Source organism: Sceloporus occidentalis, unplaced genomic scaffold (genome assembly GCF_023333645.1).
Source record: "Sceloporus occidentalis isolate IW3139 unplaced genomic scaffold, rSceOcc1.0.p SCAF_216, whole genome shotgun sequence".
NCBI classification, from domain to species: Eukaryota; Metazoa; Chordata; class Lepidosauria; order Squamata; family Phrynosomatidae; genus Sceloporus; species Sceloporus occidentalis.
In genome coordinates this window covers 1,208,517-1,233,722 of record NW_028317196.1, presented here as the reverse complement: position 1 = coordinate 1,233,722, position 25,206 = coordinate 1,208,517, and the positions used below count along the sequence as shown (strand labels likewise).

At 40.9% G+C, this 25,206-nt stretch overlaps 1 protein-coding gene across 4 annotated transcripts in view; it reads left to right on the top strand.

The window, feature by feature from the left end:
- LOC149277369 (ERC protein 2-like) overlaps nt 1-16,762 on the top strand; it is a 153,121-nt gene extending 136,359 nt beyond the window's left edge. For 3 of the 4 annotated variants that reach the window (XM_089503010.1, XM_089503011.1, XM_089503009.1), the window contains 2 exons: nt 8,628-8,759; nt 16,736-16,762. In XM_089503010.1, the coding sequence (XP_089359136.1) occupies nt 8,628-8,759; nt 16,736-16,762 (159 nt within the window). Of the gene's footprint in view, nt 1-291; nt 421-8,627; nt 8,760-16,735 lie in introns of all 4 variants that reach the window. The other variant, XM_089503008.1, reaches the window with a different exon arrangement.
- The last annotated feature ends 8,444 nt before the right edge of the window (nt 16,763-25,206 follow it).

The following is a 25,206-nucleotide window of genomic DNA, read 5'->3' as shown; positions in this document are numbered from 1 at the left end:
AAAGTGAGTTTTAGCTTTGGCTTCACTAGGATTGAGTCCGTTGAGTAGAGGTTCCAAGGGTGGCCTAATGGTGCAATAGGCCAGTCTGCCCCCCAGTATTGGGGCACGAGGGCTGCTGCCCCCAGGATCTGCCGCCATAGTCAGCCGAGGACAGAAGACGCCACTGGCTCCCCTGCAATGCTCTTCGCCAGTATAAACATGGGATACTTTGATGTCACTGGGTTATACTGGTTTGCCAGTTTCCTTGAGGGCAGAACAGATGTTGCTTAACTGTTGAAGCTTTCTTCGCAGGTCTATAGAGATAGGAAAGAGCAGCAAAGTTTGAACATACCCTCCATATGTGATGCTGACCTCATCACCGATATAGCTGCCAGATACCTGCTTTCCAGTTACGATACGGATCTCATCCAAATGCCTCGGGTCAGTGAACGTCGGACGCATCGGCTCCGACCGCAGCCTGCTTTGTAGTGCTCTCGCTCCGTAGCGTTAGACAGTTCCATGTGCTTTTCTTGGCATTAATAATGCTATTTAATGCAAGTTCCTTTCAACTGCTCCCCACGCTGACATCCACATATGCGAGCGCCGTGACTCGCAGCAAAGCCAGCGAATGTTTCTTGTTAACATGTTGAGTGCCAGAGTGCGGTGCCAGGGCAGAACGCAGCTCTTTGGCACCCAAAAAAGCTGGAGATTTCTGTCTATTTTGCGATTCCGCCAGCAGATGTCTCTGCCCCGAAGTGTTATCAGACAAAATGCTTAATATTCATTTTACTTTTTAGACCAAAGATAAAGAACGACACAAAATCCTTTAGAAAGCATTTTTTTATTAGTTTCCCTGGCAGCAACCTATCAGCACCCACTTTTGTGTCACCTGACAGTTAAGTGTTCCCTGCAAAATTCTGAATGAGGCAATATTTTATATGTTAAAAAAAGTTTTTTAGGAAGGTTTTGGGCAAATAGCAGAGTAGGTGGGACAGCAGCTTTATACAACGAGGTCTGCGTACTAATGGTGGATACTTTTATAAAGGTGAAAAAGCAACAATGTAACTGAGTTCTATACAGTTATTACTCAGTTATATAGAGTTATTACGCAGTTCTATAGAGTTATTACGCAGTTCTATAGAGTTATTACTCAGTTCTATAGAGTTATTACTCAGTTCTATAGAGTTATTACGCAGTTCTATAGAGTTATTACTCAGTTATATACAGTTATATCGCAGTTCTATACAGTTATTACGCAGTTCTATAGAGTTATTACACAGTTCTATAGCGTTATTACGCAGTTCTATAGAGTTATTACGCAGTTCTATAGAGTTATTACGCAGTTCTATAGAGTTATTACTCAGTTCTATAGAGTTATTACTCAGTTCTATAGAGTTATATCGCAGTTCTATAGCGTTATTACGCAGTTCTATAGAGTTATTACGCAGTTCCATAGAGTTATTACGCAGTTCTATAGAGTTATTACGCAGTTCTATAGAGTTATTACTCAGTTCTGTAGAGTTATTACTCAGTTCTATACAGTTATATCGCAGTTCTATAAAGTTGTGGATTTTCAGTTCATTTTAAACATATACAGCACTGATACATATTATTTTTGTTCATTTATGCAAATTGTTCCTGCAGCCTTTCAGTTTTGGGAAGAATAACACAATTAATGACAGTTCACTTAACCTTTTTAACCTGTAATTATCCAGCACACACTTAACACTCCGCCGTGGAGTATCTCCTGTGTCCTCCCTCTCCACACTTTCTAAAGCTGAGCGTATAATCATATAATGGCCCGGGATAGCGGACACCTGAAAAAATATTCGGGAGGATTTGCAACAGTCTACGATTAGGGCATTTTCTCTACAAAAGCGCTCGCACCGAGGCCGTCGTGTCGGGACGTGTAGCCAACAGTCTCGTTCGAGAAAACATCCAGATTAATAATTCAGAATTTGCAGACAAAGAAAACATTGTCGGATTCGGAGATATTTATTCCGTGAAATTTTATATTATTTTGTAATTACATATGTGAGACCCCCCCCAATAGATTCCAATAGATCTCCTTTGTAAAGTTTTTTGGGAACGATTGGGTTTTTTAACAATAGAAACTATAGATTCCTATTGGACGGGATGACATGACCCTGAGAGCCAATAGGCACCCCCAGGTTGACGAGTCTTCTGACAAGTGGGAGATTCCATTTATGTTCCATTTGCTTAATCCACAATCTCTCAAATGCCTTTATTTTTGAACATATTAATAATCTGAGAATCACAGAATTCTGGAGCAGGTCCTCTACAGCATCAAATGAATCAAGCGGCGGCGGAGTGTTTGGATTCTGCCATACAAACACGTAACACATAATAATTGGGCCATATGTTTCCCATTTACAGTCTGTGTTGAAAAAGCCTTCGCATTTCAGCCAAATAATTTGGGTTTTCTCAGCGGGGAAAACGTTCAGTTTTCAACATATCCGTAAATTTAAATATTCATACAAAACATTTCTATTACAATTCGCTGCCATATTGTTGGTGTTAGATATATGGGGCCTCCTGTATTCGTCGTAACTGAATGGCTGCCCAGATTAAAAGCACTAATTGATATCTTTGCTATATCCCCAAGGACCTTTAATCTGTCTCGGCAGCCGCTGACTACAACTCCTACGATCCCCGGCAGCCTATTGGAACCGTCCCTATTTTAAGAGCGAAAAGATCAAGATACAAAGCTTGTTACTACAGATAAAGACAAATAACATGGGAAACAAGTCATGCTAAATTAACCATTTAATGTAATGGATAGTAGCGAAATTTTAGATTCTTCATTAATTTTATCAAGGCGTGAAAGCGGTTGCCGGGGCGTCGTTTTCTTTTACCTGCTTCCTTTCTTCTTAAATTACTGTTTGTTGGTTGGAAAAAAAAGATCTATTTTTAAGCCAAAAGGTGGATTAATGGGCAGAGAAATTATCACAAAGACGCCAATTCAACATGGAAAAATGCAAAATCTTTGTAATAATAATAAAAAATTATAGGTAGCCGTCCGGAAGCCGCCCGCGTACTTTACAAGCACCGATTGTAACGTGTCTACCTTTCAGGATTAAGACTTCCGATTGTCTGTTTTTCCACTAATTATTTCCTTCTACTGTCTTATATAATAACTTATTTCCTGCATTTGTTAAAAAAAAAAAAAAAAAGAGGCGGGAGGAAAAATAATAATAATTTGGTGCCGCAGCGAGATAAGTTGGAAAGAGGCTCGGCCGGACTGCTGGAGGGGAATTTTGTTCTGAGATTTAATTACACTTTTCAGCCTATTTCTTTGTGTGATCTCGCACGGCGCTGTAATTATGGCTTTTATTGTGCAGAGCGGCGGACGAATGCTTTTCGCATGACTTTACGTTACCGTCTGTCATGTTTTGCCGTTTGAAGATGTTTCCTGTGTGATGGAGACATAATATTATCTCACGCGACTTGAAAGCCTTATCGGCAAAAAGCTTCAGATACATCGACCACAAAAAAAAAAAAAAGACAAACGCAAGACCAAGGCGTCTCGTGTGCGTTACATGTGTGTGTCTCGTGTGTGCGTTACGTGTGTGTGTTACGTGTGTGTCTCGTGTGCGTTACATGTGTGTGTTACACATGTGCGCCGGGAGACGTGATATTTGGACATTATATACTTGTAAGGCAGACGAGACTGCTGTCTGTCTCCTTCATCCTGGGGATGTCTCATCTTTATCATCGAGATAGTTGCGGGTTTTCTTAAAGCAGAATTCAGGGGCTAACAGAACGAAGCTAAGCGGTCAATGCAGAAAATGGAGAAAGGAAAGTGGGTTTTGGGGTCAGTTTAATTCCTTGTTAGCCCCTCGTGGTGTAGGAACGTCGTACCATCTGAATATGGAGAGCTGGAAGTGACTGAGATGAGGTGCTACAATGAGACAGCCGTGGTGTGTAGGTTCAGGGCAGGAGATAAAGGATAACAAGCTTATGACGGGTGCCATTGACGTGGAGTGAGTGGGGAATGAGGAGTCAACGACAAGGTCAGAACTAGTAGAATTCTCACAGGTTCCTGGGGTCAGGGGAGGCCAAAAAGAGTCCATGAAGAGGAGACATGTGAGGTCAGGACAGGCCAAATACTACCAGAGATCAGGTTCTAGTATCTCCCCCCCCCCAAAAAAAAATGGCAGAATAATCCATACTTATCTAAAAATGGCGTTCCTTGTTGATTAAGGGAAGGAAGACATTAGCCAAGAACGTTGAAAAAACAAGAACCCGTGATGAATTGTGGTTGGGTTGGATGTGAAGATGGAATAAACACTGAAAATACCTGGTTGTCAAAATAACCAATTATACTATCAAATTACAAAAATGAGGTTTATAGGTTTTTTTTTGGGTGGTGATTATTGTAGGAGTTTTCAGGTGCCAGGGCCGGACTGGGGAGGACGAGGTGGCCCTGTCGCTTTAAGGCTGGCAGCCTCCTGATGACATGAGTGCGGCCGCAGGCTGGATACGCGTGGCCAAGTGTTACGTTTTTATGTTCAGGTAGGGTGCAGATCAGGAGAGTATGGGGTGCAGTCAGCCGGCGGCCCGCCGGGGCCAGTATTATACCATTAATGGGGTCTGGCAGGGGCCGCGCCGGACAATCCGTAAACTACAGAAAGGGGAGAGCACGGCTGACATGAAAACGCAGGCTGACATTTCATCACAATGCAGATTCCTGTTTCCTGTTGTCAGAAATGGAATTATTTATCGGAAGGTTTGTTTATTTAGACAGATCTGGAAACGTTGTGTGCAGCCGAGGGGTTTTGTGTGGAAAGACGGTTTGGATAGCTGGAGCGAATATGTTTGGTTTTGTGTAACGGGGGAAATATTGGCTCTTCTGTGTCTGGAATAAATGTTATAAAAATGAAGAAGCTTATTTTTATTGGAGGACATCGACCTTTGTGAGAAATTCCGTTTTTGTATATATGGTTTAAAGGGTCCGCCATGAGAAGTTCAAACTGAATATAAAAGTTAAAAAACATTAATATTTTGCCTTTTATTTCTTATTCTTGTAAGATGAAGAGAATAAAATACATTTTCCTGGAGCTTTAGCAGAGACATCACTTTTATTAAACGTAATCGTTGGAAAGGTGAGGCGGTGACGTTACAGACTGAGCTGAAACAAGGGGCTTCTCTGTAAAACCCATTTATCGATAAAAAAAACTAGACATTTCATTTAATTAGTGACCTCGGTGAGCGGAGCCAGCGCACCTGTTCATATTAACAACATCTTGGATAAAAGAAGAAAAGCTGAATTACATCTGTATGGCGAGCTGTCTCTTGCAACCGACGTTGTATCAAAATATTGGGACAAATATTGGTACATTTAATAAATATTTAATAAATATATCACAATAAATTCCTAGTATGATTGGTAACGTGGAAAAAAATCTTAAAAATATTTTTATTTCTAATTATTATTTATTTATTATTTTAAAAGCGCCATCATATTCCGTAGCGCTGTACAATCAAAATGAGAATAAAGTAACATGGGAAGCAAAGAGAATATTACTGTATGCTGAAAGTGTTTTATTATTATTATTATTATTATTATTTGCTATTATTATTAATATTATTATAATTTGCTATCATCATTATATAGTTGTTAGAATTATTTATTATTTAATATTATTACTATTTATTTAAATAGCATCTTCACATTCTGTAGCGCTATGAAATAAACTCAGAATGCGGATGATGGGCCTTAGAGTTTATAAACAAGTAGACATCTGCACAATGTGTGATTTGCCGGACTTTAAAGATATAAAAAATCTGATGACTTTTGGCGATGACAGCATAGGCTGCAGGGATCTTGTCTGCAAAGCTTACAATCTAAAGCAGACGAGGAAGGATTGAGAGGCAAGGAGTTAAAGTAAAATGTAATTAAAAAAAATCTATATATATTGATTTTGGTTAATGAATAAATGAATTAGAATTTGTTTTTGGATGCGTGTCCAGTTACTGACGCGGCTCTCATGGCCCCCGTGTAATCGCGTTATTCTTTTGTTTGGAGAACGTTTCGGAGGATGGGTACCCCAGAAACCTTGCAGATGTTCGAAGAACCAGAAAGAGCCCATTATTTTTGTATCTTTTGGCAACACATCCTATTGTTTTTCCTGATTTAAGCGGCATTCGTCTTAACCTCATCCAGATGACTGATCAAAGAACGAGCCCTTAATTCGGCGCTGCTAAAATATTTTTAAAGAGGCCGTTTAAATATTGGAGTTTTACTGTGACAGATTGCTGCTAAGCTGCTCGCTCGATTACCAGGCAATTGAAGACTTTTGTTTCACTTCACTTGATCCGCACGAACCCTTTGGATATTAGTATTATATTAATACCTGGCTTTCTCCGCCAGCCGGTGGCATGCGGGGGGATTTAAATCCTTGTGGGTCTGGCGTAAGACCCTGAACCGTAGAAGGAAATTCTGTCTGCTGCTAAAGAAACTTCAGAAACGGTGAAATTCCTTTTGTGTTCCAGGAATAGAACGTTAGAAGCACGTTCTGATGAAAGGTATCCTTATAATATACGATGTTTTATCAAATAAAAATGTCCGTGATATAAGAGGTGGTGAGTAACGGAAACTTCTATAAGAGGTGATAAGAAAGCTGGAAACACTGTATGTAGCCAATAGGGTGTGGGATTTGTGCCATTCTTGTCTCTCATTGGCTGGACAGCGTGTTCTAATATTGAACACGGGACATGGTGACGGACAATGGCATTAATTGCAGCTATGTTATTCCTCCCCAAATTCTCCTCCAGGTGGTACAGCTAGGGAGATACCTCGATTAATCCTTTGCATTGGCCGCCATTATGGTCCCGTTTGTTGGTTGCTATCGCCCACTCAGTCCCAGTATCCTCGCAGCCCCCTGTGAAAGACCTTTCCAAGACCCTATAGAATAATGAGCGGTTTTGTAGATAACCCTGTATTGTTTTCCAGCGGTTAATCCCCTGGAATTTTAATTCCAATTCACTAATATAAAAACACTCTAAAAGATGTTTAATATCCATATCAAGGCTTTCCAGATGGACCACATTTACAGCGTTCAGAAGCTAAGAGCCGCGGATTACGGAAATATTCGGCTAATAACACTTTGAAGCTCCCATTAGATTTTGGACTCGTTCTTATTTTCGGTTCTGTCTCAAAGCGTGTGAGATCCGCGTGTCTCCAGGCTACGACTTCGTGGCGTTAACCTGAGACCAAGACTTGACTTTTACAGTCTATTCATTTGGGTTAAAATGCGGTAAAATTAATATTAAGATATTTGGATGGGCCGAATGGTTCTTATCCGCCCGTCAAATTCTGGAGGTAGTGGGAATAACTTTCTAGAGATACATCGTTTCGAACATTCTGTTGATTTTTGATGGTTGTTCTATTAAAAGAAATAAACCAATGAGCTGGAACCACTGAGATTTCCAACTATCCCATTGTACAGCGCTGTGGAATATGATGGCGCTACATAGAACAATAAATAATAATAATAATGATAATAATAATGATATATATTGATATATAATGATAATAATATAAACAAGCAAATTAAAATGAAATATAAATAAATAGAAAAAAATAGATAAATGAGAATAATGGATGATCAGATGTAAAATCATAATTAATTAACGTATCGCGATCGAGTCAACGTTCGGAGAAGAACGTCTGCCCCTCGCGTACGGAATTTGTTCCAGGGCCCTTTATATCTTAATCAAGGTGAGAGAGGGGTCTAAAATTGTCCAATCCATCAGGGGGTCTTTGGCAGGTTAAATTTACTGCCCATCATTTGTGGAAAATCTTTATGTGACCCCTGGCATCTGGAATCCGACTCGGCTGCTTCACCTGCGAACTCCCTCGTCTTCCTCCCGGCTCACAGCGAAGGACAATATCAAGGATCTCAATTGCTGAGAAAAAAAATCACTTTATTTAATTTCCGTTAAAAAAATATTAATAATTAATTTTAAAAGAATATTTATTGGAGCTTAATATTTATTAGGTGGATGACCCCCCCTTAACATTGACGTTTCCTATATTGTAAGAGTTTCTTTTATATGAAGAACAAACAAATATTACACAGTTTGTAGACCGCGACCTTTTGCCGTTTCGACGAATCAGACGTGCGTTGTGTGTTCGTAATAAATATAAACAGAGGAAGTTGGGAAAAAAAGAAAAAAACCTGAAAATTCCCATATGAAGTTTTTAATCCGTGACTCTCCGTCGCTTGTATGTTTTCTCTTCGGTGCCCAAACTCATTTCTAAGACCACCTTAGTAGAGAGATTTACATACCCCAACTGCCTTAATTTGCATATAGGGTCATCACCAGTGCAGGGCGGAGCTATACAGAGAAGATATCTAAGTATTGGCCAAGATTAAACGAATGACATTGATTCAAAAACAGATAGAATTCGATATGTACAAAGATTACTTAAAATAGGAAAGATAAACAATTGTTTACGGAATCTGAGTATCTGGCCTAATTCTAGAGCGTGAAAAATATATTTCCAAGAGATGGTTGACTTCGTCTAAGATTGGTCTCTTCACCCCACAGCGCCCAGTCTGCTGTCCGTATCTTTGATGATTGATACTTAACGTCTGCCTCCGTTCCATATTTCTTGCTAGACGCAGAACAGAATGAAACTGCTGGCGGACAACTTCGAAGACGATCATCATCACCACCACCACCATCATCATCACCACCATCGTTTTCCTGGGAGAATACAGCAATCCAACCACAGGCCCTCTCCTGACCAGGTTAGTCGCTTACTGAATGCTGTTAGGGGGGCTTTGATACGGTTACAAAGTATTATCTCCATAATTCTCGGGAAGGGTAGGCGATCGCCGCATGAAGAGCTCACTCCGTGTAGCTGCATTGCGAGGGGTCTCTGATGTGGGACAAATCCATTACGGGTCGGAGCTTGAACAACATTGATACGTTACTAACCAGAGTTATTTAGGGCAAATATAACGTTTGGTTCAAAGTTACCCCTGTGTTTCGAGCTTCGTAGGGGGCTGTATCGTTCTATAGACAGGTGAAAACATCTTATACAGCCAAATGTACTTAATCCAACGGCTTAATGTTTCCCAAAGACACATGACAGTCATTTGATTAAAAAAATGTCCGCTTTGGCGGGTTCCTCGAGCAGTCATTAAATGAACGTATGTTGCAGCATTTTAGAGCATTCGTGTAAACTGTACGAGAAATGGATTTTTGCCAGAAATGTGGTTTATTGGAATAAAAATTATTTTGGCAGGAATGACTATGTCATTGAAACAATTTAACAATTTACTGCAGAAAGAAGCCTTGATCTTGATCTCCGCTCAAAAATATGTAATCTTTTAAAGGGGTAAAGTCATTGTTTTATTTAAAACGTCTGTTTTGTGTTCATTACCGAAACGCCAGGTGAACGATTGGCTTTCCATCCATTTCACCTTAACAGCTAAAAACTTTGTTATAGAAAATCGATCCCAGAAATTACATGGAAGCTCAACGTGAATGATGGATTAAGAACCTATGAGTAGTTTTTTTACTCATTTTACTCCGTTTGACCTGTTCCTAGTGCCTGGAACACTTAATGAGTCCATAATCATTCACCCAGGGTTATGCACACATATATATTTGGTTAAAAAGAACATACTTTGGCCCAAATCAACTTAAGATGTTTCATTCTCAGGCAAAAACCCAAAGAAATGTGAATTTGGATGGAAACTGGCCATTTGTTTGAGGTCAGTGGACAAAGGATTAATATCTTCTCCCCCAGTATCTCCACTTGAGGGAAGCTCCTCTCCATCTCAGGTTGGATGAGGTCCCCCGGGCTGAGCTCCTTAAACTCATTAAGGACTCAATAAAGAGGAGCTGGAGGATGTTTTAGTTCATCCCCACGTTCTTCTTGGACAGCTGTATCCCTCCATCTGCTAGGACATGGTAATGAGAGTTGTAGTCTAGGAACAGCTGGGAGGCTTACACATGTTATAGAAACAGTTTGGTAAAAAGACATATGTTGGAAATAAATTCAAGATCTTCCACTTGCTGGAGGACGACAGCAGCGATTGATCATGAACGGCCTTTCATGGCGCTCTGTTACTAATGGAAAAGTATGCAGAAATGTTCGCTCGGACTCGGAACACATGTTCTGATGTTATACAACTGTCTCTGGGTAGGAAGTATAATCATTGGCTGGATTTTTCTTAAATGAGATATTTTGAAGCAGATCCAGGAGATATTCCGGTCTATTAAAGAAACTATTTTAGATTGCTTGAGTCCTTGACCTCGAGAGATCCTATTGGCTGCAGGATGATGAGACTTTTACATCACCACGGCTAATATGATGTCAACTCATCCATCGTAGGTCTTTGTAAGTAAGAAACCGAGGGCTCTCTCCAGGCATTAAATAATTAGCCTAAAAATTGGGGCTCCTCCCCATTCCTCCAAACCAACCAATGACAGCCGAATATGATACGGATATCATGTTGAAGTGTGCGTAATATAAAGATGTGTCTGTGACCACCATAGTTATTTGGGGCTGAAGTATTGAGATTAGTTAAACCTTTAGTTCTTCGAGATAAATTATTTTCTTTTTGTTAACGTTTAGTGTAAAGAGGAATGGAATGCATTACCGATCCTAAACGTTTGCACGTGTGTCCTGTGCACAGTACAGCGGGGTTCGGTAAAGCCTTTTCTTAAAAAATATTGTAATTTAATGTGCAATTATGGGCTTTACCTTGTAACGTTTTAAGATTCGATTTGGTTTACAAGAAGACTTGGAAGCGAAAAAAAAAACCCAGCTTGTATCAAAAAAAATAAAATAAAAAGTAGCAAGAAAAGAATGAAAAAAAATCTTTGCATGGTAAATGGGCTTTCAAAATCAGAAGGAAAGAGAGGCCTTAAAAGAGTGGACACGGTAACAGATTTACCCCAAACCTACCAAATCCAACATGTAGATATCAATATTATAATTAATAATCATAATTAACATTGTTACAGTTATAATAGTTTAGAATATTGATACAATTGTGATTATATATATAGTTATATCTAAGTGACCAATCAGCAATCTTTTTCTGGCCCATATGATGAACGTGGAGGGGGTCTCCTCCTAATCATATCATGTAAACGATGGCACTTTATGTAACCGGAAGGGGTTAACTTGGCCGTTCACGACTCTGACCCCAGATCAAGGTTTATTATGGAAAGTTTCCCATGGTGCAGGTTGTGCATTGTATGAACCAGCGGCAACACGCCGGCGGAGGTCTCGCTGACCACAGACGTCAAGGGTAGATCACAGGGCAACAACACAATACGGAACGGCACATGTGCTCTTCTCTGCTGATGAGAAGTTAATTTCCAGATCTACTTAACCCCCAGTTAAGACTTTAATTTAATGAGTACGTGCACGCACATGAAAGTGAACTTCAAGAGCTGTCAGGTAAAGTCTTCTACCAAACAAAAAGAAACTATCCCATGCGGCTTAACTCATCAAAATCCTACTGTCAGGCCATCAAAAAGGAATGTCAGGAAGCTCCGGCGATGCCAGGAATTTCTCATGAACTTTGTTCAAAGCGATCTTCTTCTGTGCCACGAAGAGCTGTGTGGCAGAAGGATCTTCAGCGAGGGATTTATGGGAGAATATTATTCTAATACCCGTAGAAAGTTGTTGGCCGAATAGCGACTGATTTATTTTTATTCTGTTGGGAGATTAACTTGTGGGAGAAGTGCCTGAGATCTGGGGACGAGTGCCAAGAAGAGTTTATAACCTCTTCCGAGCGGCGTCCTCCTTGGCAGACCTCTTCCCGTCTCGCTTTCATCGCAGAACCATCAGCGCTGGGACGTTGCTCGGATAATCCCCGATGTAACGGGTTACTGTTTTTAGTTTCCTTCTAAGACGTGTATCCAAAAAGCACAGAAGGCGCCAGCGTCTTGTCCGACGCACCCACCACCCCTGGTTTACTTGACTATCAGAGATGAGAAGCTCTCGGAAGGGAGTCGGAAAGCCAATTCTCCATCATTTCAGCCCAATTCAAGTTTACAATATCTTATCAACCACATATAGACACATCCTCAGAGAATTCTAAGAATTCTTGGACTTGATTCCGGTACCCCCCCACGCATTTATATATTGTGGTCCAGAGAGAAAGTGCTCACATTCTATCACGGAAGGAATCTGAGCTGTTTACCCATGAATGGTGACCAACTATTTTTTGTCGGCAAAAGAGCCTTTTTGAGAGGGTTTCAGATATGCTGAATTCTAATATTTCAAGATATTTAGTTGGGTTCTCCAGTTTAAGCACAGGCTCCTACAGGTCTAACTGGTCTTTGCCGTGGGTGCCCAATGGTTGGTATGGATCAAACTTTCGCTTTGTACCCTTTTGGCCAGTATTTGTCTACCGATCTGTAAAAGCCCCGGCTTTGTTTGCCATGCTACGATACTCCATTTCCCAAACACCTTTCCGCTCTGATTTTTTTGCTATTGCGTCCCACTAACAGAATTAAGATACTTTTAATACTCAGCCCTGGGGCTGGCAGGCCATAGTGGATCTCAGATCGGATAATCCCTTCACTTCCCTTTTGTACGCTGTAGTCGTTTAAATTGATTAAGCAGTGGCTGCCCAGACGGGTCTATCGCCAGATATCGCGGTCTGCGAGCCAGCAGGAAGAAAATTAGATTACAATGGTTTAAAGGAGCCCTTTGTATGCCTTTACCGTTACGTTTCCAGGCTCAGATAATCCTTCCCTGTCAGCGCTTGGCCCTACAAAACGAACTAATGTTTTACAGCAGCATCTACGGATCCCGATAACACGAGAATAACTCACCAAGAACTATACCTTGGTTCAAAAATCAGATAAAATCTATCACTCATTTCGCTGCTTGGCAAACACCAACATTGTTACCGAATGTATCATTCTATATATTATCCACGTTCTCAGATAAGCGTTCTATTCTATTGGGAATTTAACCCAACGTTTCAGGATTCCCATACATGCCGGCTTATCTTGGCTACTCCGTCCCTCCGGTCTAAGATCTGAAGGAGACGACGTTGGAAGCCACTTGGGCAGCACTGAAAGCCGAACATCTGCCGGGTTCTCTGGGGAGAATCGTTTGATTGCAGAGTTTATTACTTGTTTGTGCGGCTATCTCTCCAACAACTAATTATTCATGATCTCAGCTATTAAACGACTAAATAAAATATGTGCTCCTCGGTTTTCTTAGTTTAAAGAAGACGCAGCCCAGGGAATAAACATATGAGGCTTCATCATCGAAAAAACTTTGTAAGCATTTTTTGGGGGGATTTCTGATAAAGTTCCCAGATGTAATTACAGCGTACGTCTCCATCTAACTTCATGTTGACTTTTAGCCATTATTAAAATCTCATCCCTCTCCCCGGTGTCGGCTCGGGGAATCGTTTCTCGGCCCTCTGCTCAGATCCCACCTACAGACTGGGTTTACACAAACAACACGAAAACACCTAATTTTAGACTAGTTTAATATATAAAATATATCTTGATGTTGACTTTCACCAAGAAAAACTAATTCGGTAAAAAAAATTGCTACTTTTGCCTGTAATAAGTATACATACTAAGCAGACCCATAGAAAAATGTCAGACGAGGCGCGATCAGGGAAGCAGGGATATGTTTCCTGATCACTGTTTGACCTACGAGGAGGTTAGGAGAGAAAAATGACAAAAATGAGATGAAATCATAAGAAATAATACATATTTATTTATAACAAATTTAAAGGGGCTCTAGTGTCGTCACCAAGACGTCTTCAGTGCTACTTTATAACAAGAGAGATCCCTGAAGTCTATAAAGACCCCGAGAGGATCTGTAGTCCTGCTCCACGGCGCTCAGATAAAGACCGGTGCTAACGCTTTAATAAAAGTCTAATGTTTGCCCCGTTTGCTTATATTTAATGTCTATGCTTGGAATAAAACGCGGGCTCATGTACACGCTAACGACATACGACATCCTGGCAACACGAGAGTCCTGGATGTAGCCAATGGAAGCTGGAAGCTCTCTACCTCGTGTCTTCCAATTGGCTGCACACCATGTTCTAGAATGTTGGAGTCCAAGTATATATAATAAGTGCGTGTGTATAAAGCACATCGCTCTACCAGTTCTAGTGTATTATTGGATCCCCGCGGAATTCTCCGCGATTAACTGCATCTTTTGGCCGCGGTTTGGAAATATTAAAATACTGTCGTCCTTTTCTTCACTACCTAAATCAGCACAATTTTAAAATAAACATGTGTTTGCGATACAGTTTTTTTTTTCCTTTCCCTGGATTTGATTTACTATTCTTTTCTGTTTTTTTTTTTTTCTCTTTTTTTTATTATTTGGCCTTTTTCTTTATTTTTTTGCCTCGTTATACTGGGCTTAGGAAAGGTTGAAGAGGTAAGCGCGTGTGAGCGGCAGACAGAGCGAGTAGCGTCTCCTCCGTCAGACTTCTCATGGCGTAGTCTTTGAGGTCTCTCGCGTGGGGTAACGGCGCTGAGAACGTGTTACATTTATTTTAACCTTTTGAACCCGCGTCTCTCTTCCAGAAAGACTCCCACTGTGGAATCGGCCGCAGGAATTAGTCTTGCAAAAACTGGATTAGATCTCGAGAAATTATTGGCTCTGGAGAAGTTTCGAAAATTGGGATGTTGTAGAAAGGCAGGTTATCCAATATTTTTAGGCTCGTTCCCTGCGGCTTTGGGAAACTATTTCTTAACTTGATCTAAAAGTGGTCTGTGGTACGAACAGATATTTATGAAGTGAGCGGCCAAGGTAATTATATATATATATATATATATATATATATATATATATAGGGGGAACACTGGGAAAAACATCAAACTGTCCTGATTTTATTCATTTATTTGCAAGAAAAAAACTTTTAATAGAAAATTCCACTTATTTCAAGTACTTAGTGAGTTGAGTCTTTATGTTGCTATCCACTAAATTAAAAAAAAATATATTATATATAGATATATTTAAATAAAAATTAGCTTAGTGTGCACTTTTTTTGAGATTAAATGGAGAAGCTTAATATAGTTCAGGAACAGCTTATTTTTTTGGCAAATTTAGAAAAAAAGATTATTTACAGAAATGACGACTATAATAACTTGATTTTGTACCAACAAAATATAATAATAATAATAATGATAATAATAATAATAATATAAAATACAAGGCGTGAATCGCATTGACTTCTTTGTCTCTTGGCTTCCTCGAATTATTTTATGAAATGCGCGCAGGTTTTGAGCGGCGCGCGGGAATATTCAGCGTTCTGAACTTTTGTGGAATTCGCATACAATGCGGCGGCGCTAAATTCTAACCGTGTTTATATTGAACTGTCAGAATCCTTTACTTAAGCCCGGCGCACGCAGCCGTAGTTCCCAACATCTGGTTTTTAATAATTGTTGACATCAGGGAGCTGTGTTATGCGTGGAACAGAATGGGAACATTAACGGTACCGGCGGGGGATACAGGGAGAGCGGAATTCCTGTCGGTTTCAATCATAATTAATAGACAGACAATTACATTCAGCGGTTAGATTTGGTAAAATGCCATTCGCAGGACCATGTGCGTGCCAGAGGCATGGGCTGCGTAGCCTTTTCCCTTTTCTGGCACTCAACGGGTTAAAACTGGCACGATAAAAACCCCAAATGTTCTGCCCCCCCTGACATTGTAGGCAGCTCATCCTCCTATATATATAAAGTCAGCCCGGGCCCTAGGGCCAGTCCCTGGGAGGAAGCCGACAGATCTATCCAGCTGAGAGATACTCGCCCCATCGTGATGTTCAGTCTCTGACGTGATTATGACATCACACGGTGTAAGAAAAACGGCACATAGAGCTTTAGAACCAACAGACCTATAGGCACCCGGGGGGGGGTCCAGTTCCAGCTGCTCCCCTAGCTATGATATCGATTGCAAGCTCCCCAGTCAAGGATGGCATCTGAACTTTTCTGCTAGAGCTGTAAGTAAAAAGGTAACCACACCAAACTACAGTTAATCATCATCTTAATTGCAAGCTCTTTGCCCGTGGATTTTGTAAAATCGCTAATAAGAGGGAAAACACACATATTTCACACATCGACGTCAGTGAATCTTACGGAAAGTATGCACCGTCCCGGATATTTGCCTGGCCTGGGGATTGCGATGTCAGTTACCCCATCTGTATTTTACATAAGACAGAGTTCAGACTCTCCGGGGAGCGAGGGAGGGCATCGCCGTTTTGGTAGGTTAAGCACGGTTTAGCGATGAGATTCCCACTAAATCAGATACTAGTCATTAAAAAGTAGACGAGCCATAAATTCTGCCCCCATGTACTCGGGACCTGAGCTTTAAGGTTAAGTGTCTGTCAATGAGTTCTTTATTATGTCATTTCCTTCTCTCGGTGCCACTGGGCCGTGGAGCAGCTGGTGGGAAGCCCGAAGGTCCTTAACCGTAGGCTTCGTGTTTTAGTCCTCGGGTTGATTGATAATACAGGTTCCCTTTTTCGCTTTGCATGCGAGTTCCCCGTTTTTGTCGTGTAAACATTCGAGGACTATGCTTTCAAAACACAATCAATCTTATAGAGGGAGGCAAAAACCCCTGGAGATAAAACAAATTGGTGTTTGTGTTGGTTATGCGTAGAGAATGCCGACTTGTTTGGTGATCGTCGGAGAACAATGGTTTTGTTTGTTTGTAATGCTTTCTTGTCTTTCTTCCTCCGCTGACACCTCTGGATCTTCCCACGAATGGCCTCAGGACGACGAGGAGGGCATATGGGCCTAAGAGCTCCTGAAGACCAAAGTACCAAGTTTATTTCGAGGGGTAAGGAAACTCTTCTTTTAAGATGTTTTTACTGAAATGCGGCGATGAGTGGATGGACGCTGCTGATCTGGGCTCTTGGGGATAAAAAAACAAGTCATTTTCTTTTTCACGAGGGTTCGGGATGGGGAGTCGAGGACAAAACACCCCCATACAATGGCAAAAATACGATTTCATGGGGGACTGGGGAATGGGCTTCACCTGTTCAGGTGTGAAGATTCACATACGGCGCTCCGGGACCCAACAGTCCGCGGCTGTGAAGGCTCAGGCCTCTGTTTAACTCCATAATGGAAGCATTTAAATTCATAAGAACTCTAATTTTTTCGTTTTTAACGAAAAAACGAAAACAAAGGAGAGAACTCCATATTTCATTGGTTTTTTTATTTTGCTCACTCTCACTCTTCCACACTCACATACTCTCTCACACTCTCCCTCCGTCTCTCTCGCACACTTTCTCACACTCTCCCTCACACACTCTCCCTCCATCTCTCTTGCACACTCTCTCACACGCTCTCTCTAACACTCTTCCTCCGGGTTAATTTCTGTAAAAAAGATGCGTATTGCGGATAAACGCCTTAAAATATTTAGCGGGGGCCACTTAGGGCGCTGAATAAACCCCCTCTGATAAACACAACGCAAAGGAAACATCCCGACTGCGACAGCCGCGGGTCTCCCGGTGGCACAAACCACGCAATGATATTTCTGAGCTTAAATAAATAGACAGGACCTATTTTTGTAGCTTTTTTCTGTGGTATTTTTACTCCTCTAGCGTTCTAAGCGTTAAAAAGTAGTGGAAACTCCTTGACGACGTTGGAGAATAAAGTGTGTGGTCTCACCTGAACCGGAGCATTAAGTAAAACTCTCCACTATGTCCCCCTTTTTAAAAGGTGGGGCAGAAATTGGCAAACGTTGGGAATTTTAAAGACCTAGTTTATTGCTTCTAATGCAACCTTGAACCTCAAAATCTTGGCAGGATTTTCTCCTAATTAGATTTGATCCCATAAAAAGGAAAGTACGCTGCGGCCCTTGCGAGTATTCTGCGCAGGCGGCTTCCAATGCCTTATATTTAACGGACGCGCGGAGGACTTGGCCTTAATCTGGGCTGGGACTGACGCCGCGTTGTCCTCGGAAGACATGAAAGGGTCTCTGGAGCGAAATAACATTCATCCTAGCATTCAGTGATGTCATAATGCATTCTTGGGATGCATAATATGGTTTTGGGGAAAAAATATGGGAAAAAAAACATTTCACAATTCACTCTTACCCCAGGAGCTTAGTATGCAAAGAACTTCCATCGAAGTCTGTCTGTATGACAATAGAAACCAAAGTGAGGGGAAACAATTGGATACTAAACCCCCTAAAACACAGAATTCCAAATTCAATTGATTAGATTGATTTTTAATATAAATACATTTTACCAATTTAATTAGTGATACTTTGTTGCACTTTCTAAATTAACGAGACACAAGTGTGTGGCACCTGCTACTTTATAGTTTGTGAACTAAACAGGACCTAAAACTGATGATCTTAACCCGTTTGATACATGAAATATTTCTCCGCCAGCATTCTAGACCGGACAGGACAAGGTTCTAACTCATATCTCCGGGGCTCCAATCACTTCACGTTCCAGATCATTAAAATATCTATAACGCCGGACGAGCTGTAGAGAGTCTCACGTGACCTCACGTAATGCACGGAACCCAATCCATCACTAATATAATATCAAACGTTTTTCACGTCCCCACATAAATACAGATTTCTAAAGACGAGGCCTGAGTTTTTTCCACCCCTTACCACATCTGACCTGCTGTCCTTCAAACAAAAGCGATGATACTTGAGGCTGTGAGTAAGCAGTGAACTCCCTTCCTTGTGATCGCGCTGTTTGCAGATAGGGGATAAGCAAACTTTCCCCGCTAGATGGATCTTTCTACAAATTGCCGTTTAATGGTTGGGTTTTACAATCAGATTCCTTCGCAGTCGTTTGCTACATTTCCAGGTCCTTATCTTAGGGCGCTGATAATTGATCCCTGTTTACTTATTTGGTTTCCCTCTGAACTCATTCCATTAGTGGCTGGCTTTTTTTCCTCTTTTTTTCTTGTTTATTGTAGAATTCTCAATATATTCCATTCAGTATAAGTATTGTTTACATCATAAACTACTAAAGAAGGCTCCTCGATGGGTACGTTACCGATCTACGAGAGAGACGTCCTCATTTCTAATGATCAGGGAATTAATGGTTTAAAGTAGAACTTTCCCTTATTCCTTATATTGTTAATTTATCAGAATAAAGGCCGTGAGTGTCATCGAAACGTTGACATCTTACTCAATAAGAGTATTTAATTCCGAAGATTTATCTATTATATTGGTCATATTCATTTTGTGTCCCTAAAATATGGTCAGTAAGTCATGAATGTTCCTCTTGGTATTGCTAAAAAAATGATGAGCAAAAACCCCAAGGTAGCAGAAGATAAAGCCTTTAAGGCAGCTAGTCCCGTGGGCACTCGGGGCACCCGACAGAACCCCTTGCAGGGTAACGACCGTGCAGCTGAAGTAGACTTTGACACAGAGGTCACATTGTGACTCCAGAGAATATCTCGGTCTCCTGAAAAGATTTCCAGGACTGGAGCGGAGATAATGTTCGAAAGTTCAATGGTAGGACAAAAAAAGTCAGGGCGCAGATAAGACCCCATAACCGAGGGCACGTCGAGTCTAGACAGGGAACCGTTACCACGTTGACCAGAAGCTCTGTTTTGATCTAAGTATTTGTCTGGAGATAAAGTCCGAGCTACTGCAGCCTCACAAACAGAAAAGCAAAACAAGATCGCAATCCAGTCGTTTATCTTCTATAATCAATACGAAGCCGGGGCTTATCTGCGCTGCGGGGCTCAAGGGGATCTTTAACGTCCTCCATTTGTTGACATTATTGAACTTAAGAGGACTGTTCAGCAAATGCCGGCTTTACCAAATACCCCCCCACACGGTAATTTGCCTTTCTTTACTGGCAAATCATCCGCAAAAGTTACCCCTCAACCTCGTCCGCGCCGGCTGGGATTCGGGGGGGGGGGGGGGGTTACACGCCAGCCTCCCGTGTATCAGGAGAGAACTACGCATTTTCTGAGTTTAAGTCGATTTAGAGATGGCGTCCTCGATTCTCCCCAGATTCTCATCATTCTCATTCCGAAGCCGGGATGAGGGCGCAGCTAAGGCATGTTTGGTCTTAGAGAATGATGATGATGATGATGGTATGTAAGGTTTAAGAAAGCCCCGGGGGGCAGGGGGAGAATCCTGACATCTACCCTCGAGCCACGTTCAGCTGATCGACAGACAGACAGGATACCAATTCAGTCCAGTGGTTGTCTTTGATCAAAGGATAAAGATCCTGAGCCATCACTATCCAAGAGGCAATTAACACATAAGTGTATTTCCTTCTGATGTCCTCAGACAGAACTGTCTAAGGTTCACACTCCAAATATCTATTGTTTCCAAATTCTCTTCTCTCAAAAGGAAAAAAAATCCTGCAATTTCTTGGGAAAAGCCAATTCCAGCGAATTCATTGACTCTACGGCGAGGTTGTTGGGCGTAAGAAGAGATGGGGGTTAGGACCTTATCGTTTACGCTCAGCGTTTCTAATATGTTATGACGTTAAAAAAAGACAAATATAAATATCTAAAAATATAGAAAAAATATATTAAAAAATATAATAATATAAATAAATATACAATATAAAAAAATGTAAAGGGGGTGCCATGAAAAAGTATTCCAACATTTAAATAGAGGATTTAAAAAATACAAAACGTGCCATGGCAACGCCAGGAGTTACCGAACGTGTTTCTATATATTTATAATAGATATGCATGGGACTAAAACTAGTTATTTTGAGGCATAGTTTGGGATTTCCAGAGGCTTTTCATCCTCGGTCACCTGTTTGCTTCTGGTTTTCTCTCGTGATCTGACCCCAATTATCCAGCTATAATAGCACAACAACGGCATTGTGGGGTTTGTGCATTGACTATTGTTGTACGATAGAAGGTACTGAAGTAAGGTTCACACCAATCAATCATCGTGATAAACCTTGTGAGGACTATTTCTAGAAAGAATGTGTATTAAGTGCCAAAAGTTCATGCTGATATTTGAATGAGTTTTGAATTAAAAAGAAGACGTTGGAGGGAATTTTTCTGTTCTTGACCTAAACGTAAATTCACACGGAGCCGGCTGCGATTCAAAGACGCTTTTATCGATTGAAAAAAGAAACAAAAGCCCAGTTCGGAAAACCTTACACTAAAGGGTTAACAGTACTACCCCCCCCCCCGATGGTGCTAAAGTACGGGTACAATTTTTAAGTCTATTTCAGGTGAATTATGGGGTCCACAAGATGAATACTCCCCATATTTCAGTTTTGTTCCCAAAATAGTCCAATGGAAGCGTAGTAAATAAATACTGAGAATGTCCTGATCTGTCTGGACATTTATACAATTATACAATTTATACATTTATACAATTTACACAATTTATACATTTATACAATTTACACAATTTATACATTTATACAATTTACACAATTTATACATTTATAAAATGTACACAATTTATACATTTATACAATTTACACAATTTATACATTTATAAAATGTACACAATTTATACATTTATACAATTTGCACAATTTATACATTTATACTGTTGGTAGATTCCGTACTTCTGGGTCTGCGCTCTAAATCAGAACGCTGGCTGTCTCATTGGCCGCCTGACATTATAAAAGGGGTTATAAATGTAACCATAACTGGTCAGGTGATTCCTGGTCCAGCTCCTCCGAGGTCTGTTGACCGAGCGCGACCCCCTTACGGCTCCTGCGGAATCCGGTTTATTTTATAAATTATAGGGCATCAAAGGATCGCCTGCCCTTAGAGTCCCTTTTAAAACAAAGCAAGACCTCGACGGGTATTTTCCTGCTTCCTTCCCCAAATACCACCGGGGTAACTCTTATGGTCGGCCATTGGAAGGGTGTGTGTCATGACAAGTGTGTAAAGGGTTAAAAAGAAGTAATGCAAAAACACGACAGGTGTCGAAATGGGCTCAACGTCACTCAGTTCACTCAATTCCGCCGGCTTTATTTTGTTACCGGAGGAGCAGCTTTTCTATTCAGGACTTTGTTATCCGTACCCTTCGCGGTGTCAGCTGAAAGATCAGATCTTTGGATAAATCCCTCCTGAGCCCAAAAAGCTTTACCGCGTGCAGAAAAAAACCCCTCCGAACCGTCATATCCGTGATACGCTGTCAGAGCTGTCAATCACGATAGGCTCCCAGTAAGAGGCTACTTCCTGCGTGTCCTCGGGCAAATACCTCGTTTGCGTTTGTCTCTCGACGGCCTCGCACCTGTCGGCCTCGGTGACCCCCAGTGTGACCTGTTCCAGTCGTAGAGCTCCATTTGACTTGGATTCCTCGTTATTTAAGATCTTTGATACCAAAAATATAAAAGAATGCAAAAAGAAAACAAAAAATGGAGATTCCCAACCAATAAAGTGAAAAGATAAATTTCCTCGTCCTGTTTATTAAAACCCATTAAGACATGTTTATCAATATAATTAAAGATAATAAGCATTTGGCCCTTCTGGGCCGCCTGGTTATGTTCAACGGCTGACGGAATGCAGTAAAAGTTCACTTTTTCACTCTCGTGCACCTATTGTAAGCCCAATCAATGCGTGGATTTAGATAAAGCCTCCTTGGTCTATTTATCAGACGGCTCCATTAATGGTTGGCAGCGTGTGAATAATATCCGCTCCCATAGTTTCTGCTCGCGGCACGATCCACTTTTTATTCTCCTCCCTTTCTCTGGTTTGATTAATTTGACGCAATGACAGATTAAAACTAAACCAGACGGGGCTTTTTCTGGTTAGACCTGAACTTTTCACAATAACCACTGAGGAAGACCCCCCCCCCCCCGGTAACTGTAAACCCGAGACACTTGTTTGGTGTTTCCATAAGACCGAGGTTGGATTAAAAAACATAATATTATAGGTGTCAGTCCATGAAGTAATGCAGTCATCTATGACATCACAGAAACAACAAACCTGCCGGCAGATCGGACCCATCCATCGGAACCATGGAATGGTTCATCCAGCAAGTAAACCCCCAATGTCTACTAAACACGCGGGGGATAGACATACGGCTCCCGAATGTAAGACGAGACCAACGACTGATTAAGGTTTGAGTCTTTACAGCAGGAGAAACGGGCGACCAGACGGGGGCCGGATGGGGCCGATCTGCCGGCGGGTTCTGGGTCTCTCTGTTAAGGATAACATTTGTTTTACACACAAAATGAAGCAAATCATCAACATTCAATAAAAAACATACAAGTAAACTCATGGTCCCCGCAGCTTTCTTTACACAAATTGCTTCTTTTTATGATTTGAGGATAAAATTTTATTCTTTTAGATAAATATTGAGCCAAAGTCAACATCCATAAGGTGTTCAGCGTTGCGGCACCTGCCTTGTGTTTTGTTCCTACTCGGGTTAATTAGTTTGCGGACCCGTAAATAGAAACGTTTAATGGGCTGAGCTGGGGACGTTCCGTCAATCGCCGCTTTAAGATAAGTCTGAGCCGCGTAATTTTCCGATGACCCCTCGTGACACAGGTCGGGGTAATTGCACATTTTAGACGTTTTTCAAACGCTTCGTTTATTGGTCGCTATTCTTTTAAACAGCGGGTTTTATGTTGCGTGAGTGAAATGGTTCTAGGTTTACTCATCGTATCTTCGTGATGTGATTGCGCATGTTCAGCGCTGCAGGCGAACAGAAACGTATCCAGACCTCTGCCGGTCCTCTGTGCCTCGCGACCATACACTGGATTGCAGTTTTAAATCAAATTTAGTTATAAATCTAAAAATATAGAATCAGATACAAAAAAGTCTAATTTGGCCCGATTTCTGTTTATTAAGAATCTTCGAAAAATATTTTTTGTGTGTTAAGAATTTCTTTTAAAATGCTTTCGTTTTTTTGTGTTTATTGTGAATTTTTGAAAATTAGCTTTCCTTTCTTTTCTGTTTATTATGAATTTTTGAAAACTATTTTAAAATCATTTTTTTTGGTCTTTATTATAAATTTTGGAAAAAAAAATAAAGAGTAATCCTGGAGGTTCGGGAATGCTCCAATCATGTGGATTGTTCTTATGGTTTCCATGGTGATTGCTCCAAATTTAGAACTTTGCCTCCAATTACTTGTTTAAAAGTAAGGTCCATTTGGATGCATTTTGGTTTGGATCCCAAAAAATGAATGTCGGTGGCAATGAAGCTCCAGGGAGAAAAGTTTATGAAACCTCTTCCATGTCAAACTATATAAAATTGTTTCTCGCAAATATATATGAAACGTCCATCAAATTTCATTCCATTAAAATTTTTTACAAACCAATCAGGGTTCTCTATGCTCAGTATAACTTTAACGATGGAAAAGTACCTTTTTGGCAAAATGTTGCAATTTTGGGTCTGTGTAATATTTTCCTTTAATCTGGAACTCCGTGGTGAATGGGTTCAGTGTGAATGCGACCGGCACTTTGTTCAATTCCCCGACAGCGAAGCGGCTCGTTTCGTGGAAATAATGTGGGAATGTAGTTTTAACGTGACGTTCATGTGAGCGTTTCTGCACGACGAGGTCGGGCCGTCCAACTTACCGGCTCCGGGGACCTAGCGGAATGCGCTGGCCGGCAGTATGAGCAAAGCGTACCGGCTGGATTTGATCCATACAGCATGTACTTGGGAATTTGGGACGTTTTAGTGAAATGGAAATGGCTGTTTTTTAAAACTATTTGTACCTGAAACTTTTTGTTTCCTATGGAATTTGTTTCCCATCACAACGCCCTTTCGTGGCTTCCTTTTTTTATATCTTACAAAATAAGAATGTATCAACTCGAAGGAACTTCTCAAAACGTTTGGAGGACCTCCAGCCTCTGCTGTTGAACCCGACAGAATTCCTTGTAGCTCAAAGTCCATTGTGGTCAACATTAAGTCCACAGAAGGAGGCAGAATTCCATCCCTCGGCTACTGTATCCACTTCTGAGTTCCGCAGTAGCTTAGTGAATAGACCCCTGAGAATTTCCTTTTGCTACCTCCCTGTAACAGTTGCAGGAAAGCAGAACATTTCAAACTTCTGAAACGCCCTCCTCCCCCTCTATCTCCCTTCGCCTTCCATTGTTACCGACACGTTTTATCCATCTCCCAGGGCGAGTTCCTATTGGTGAAAAGGATATATTATGAAAATGGTAATTAATACAGAGTTACAGTATTGTAACCCTATAAACATATAAACAAAATAATCAGAACACACATCAAACATAAAACACATCATAAAAACCTCACAGAGCTAATAATCTCAACATATAAGAGCAGAAAATACAAACGATGCAGAATTTCTACAAA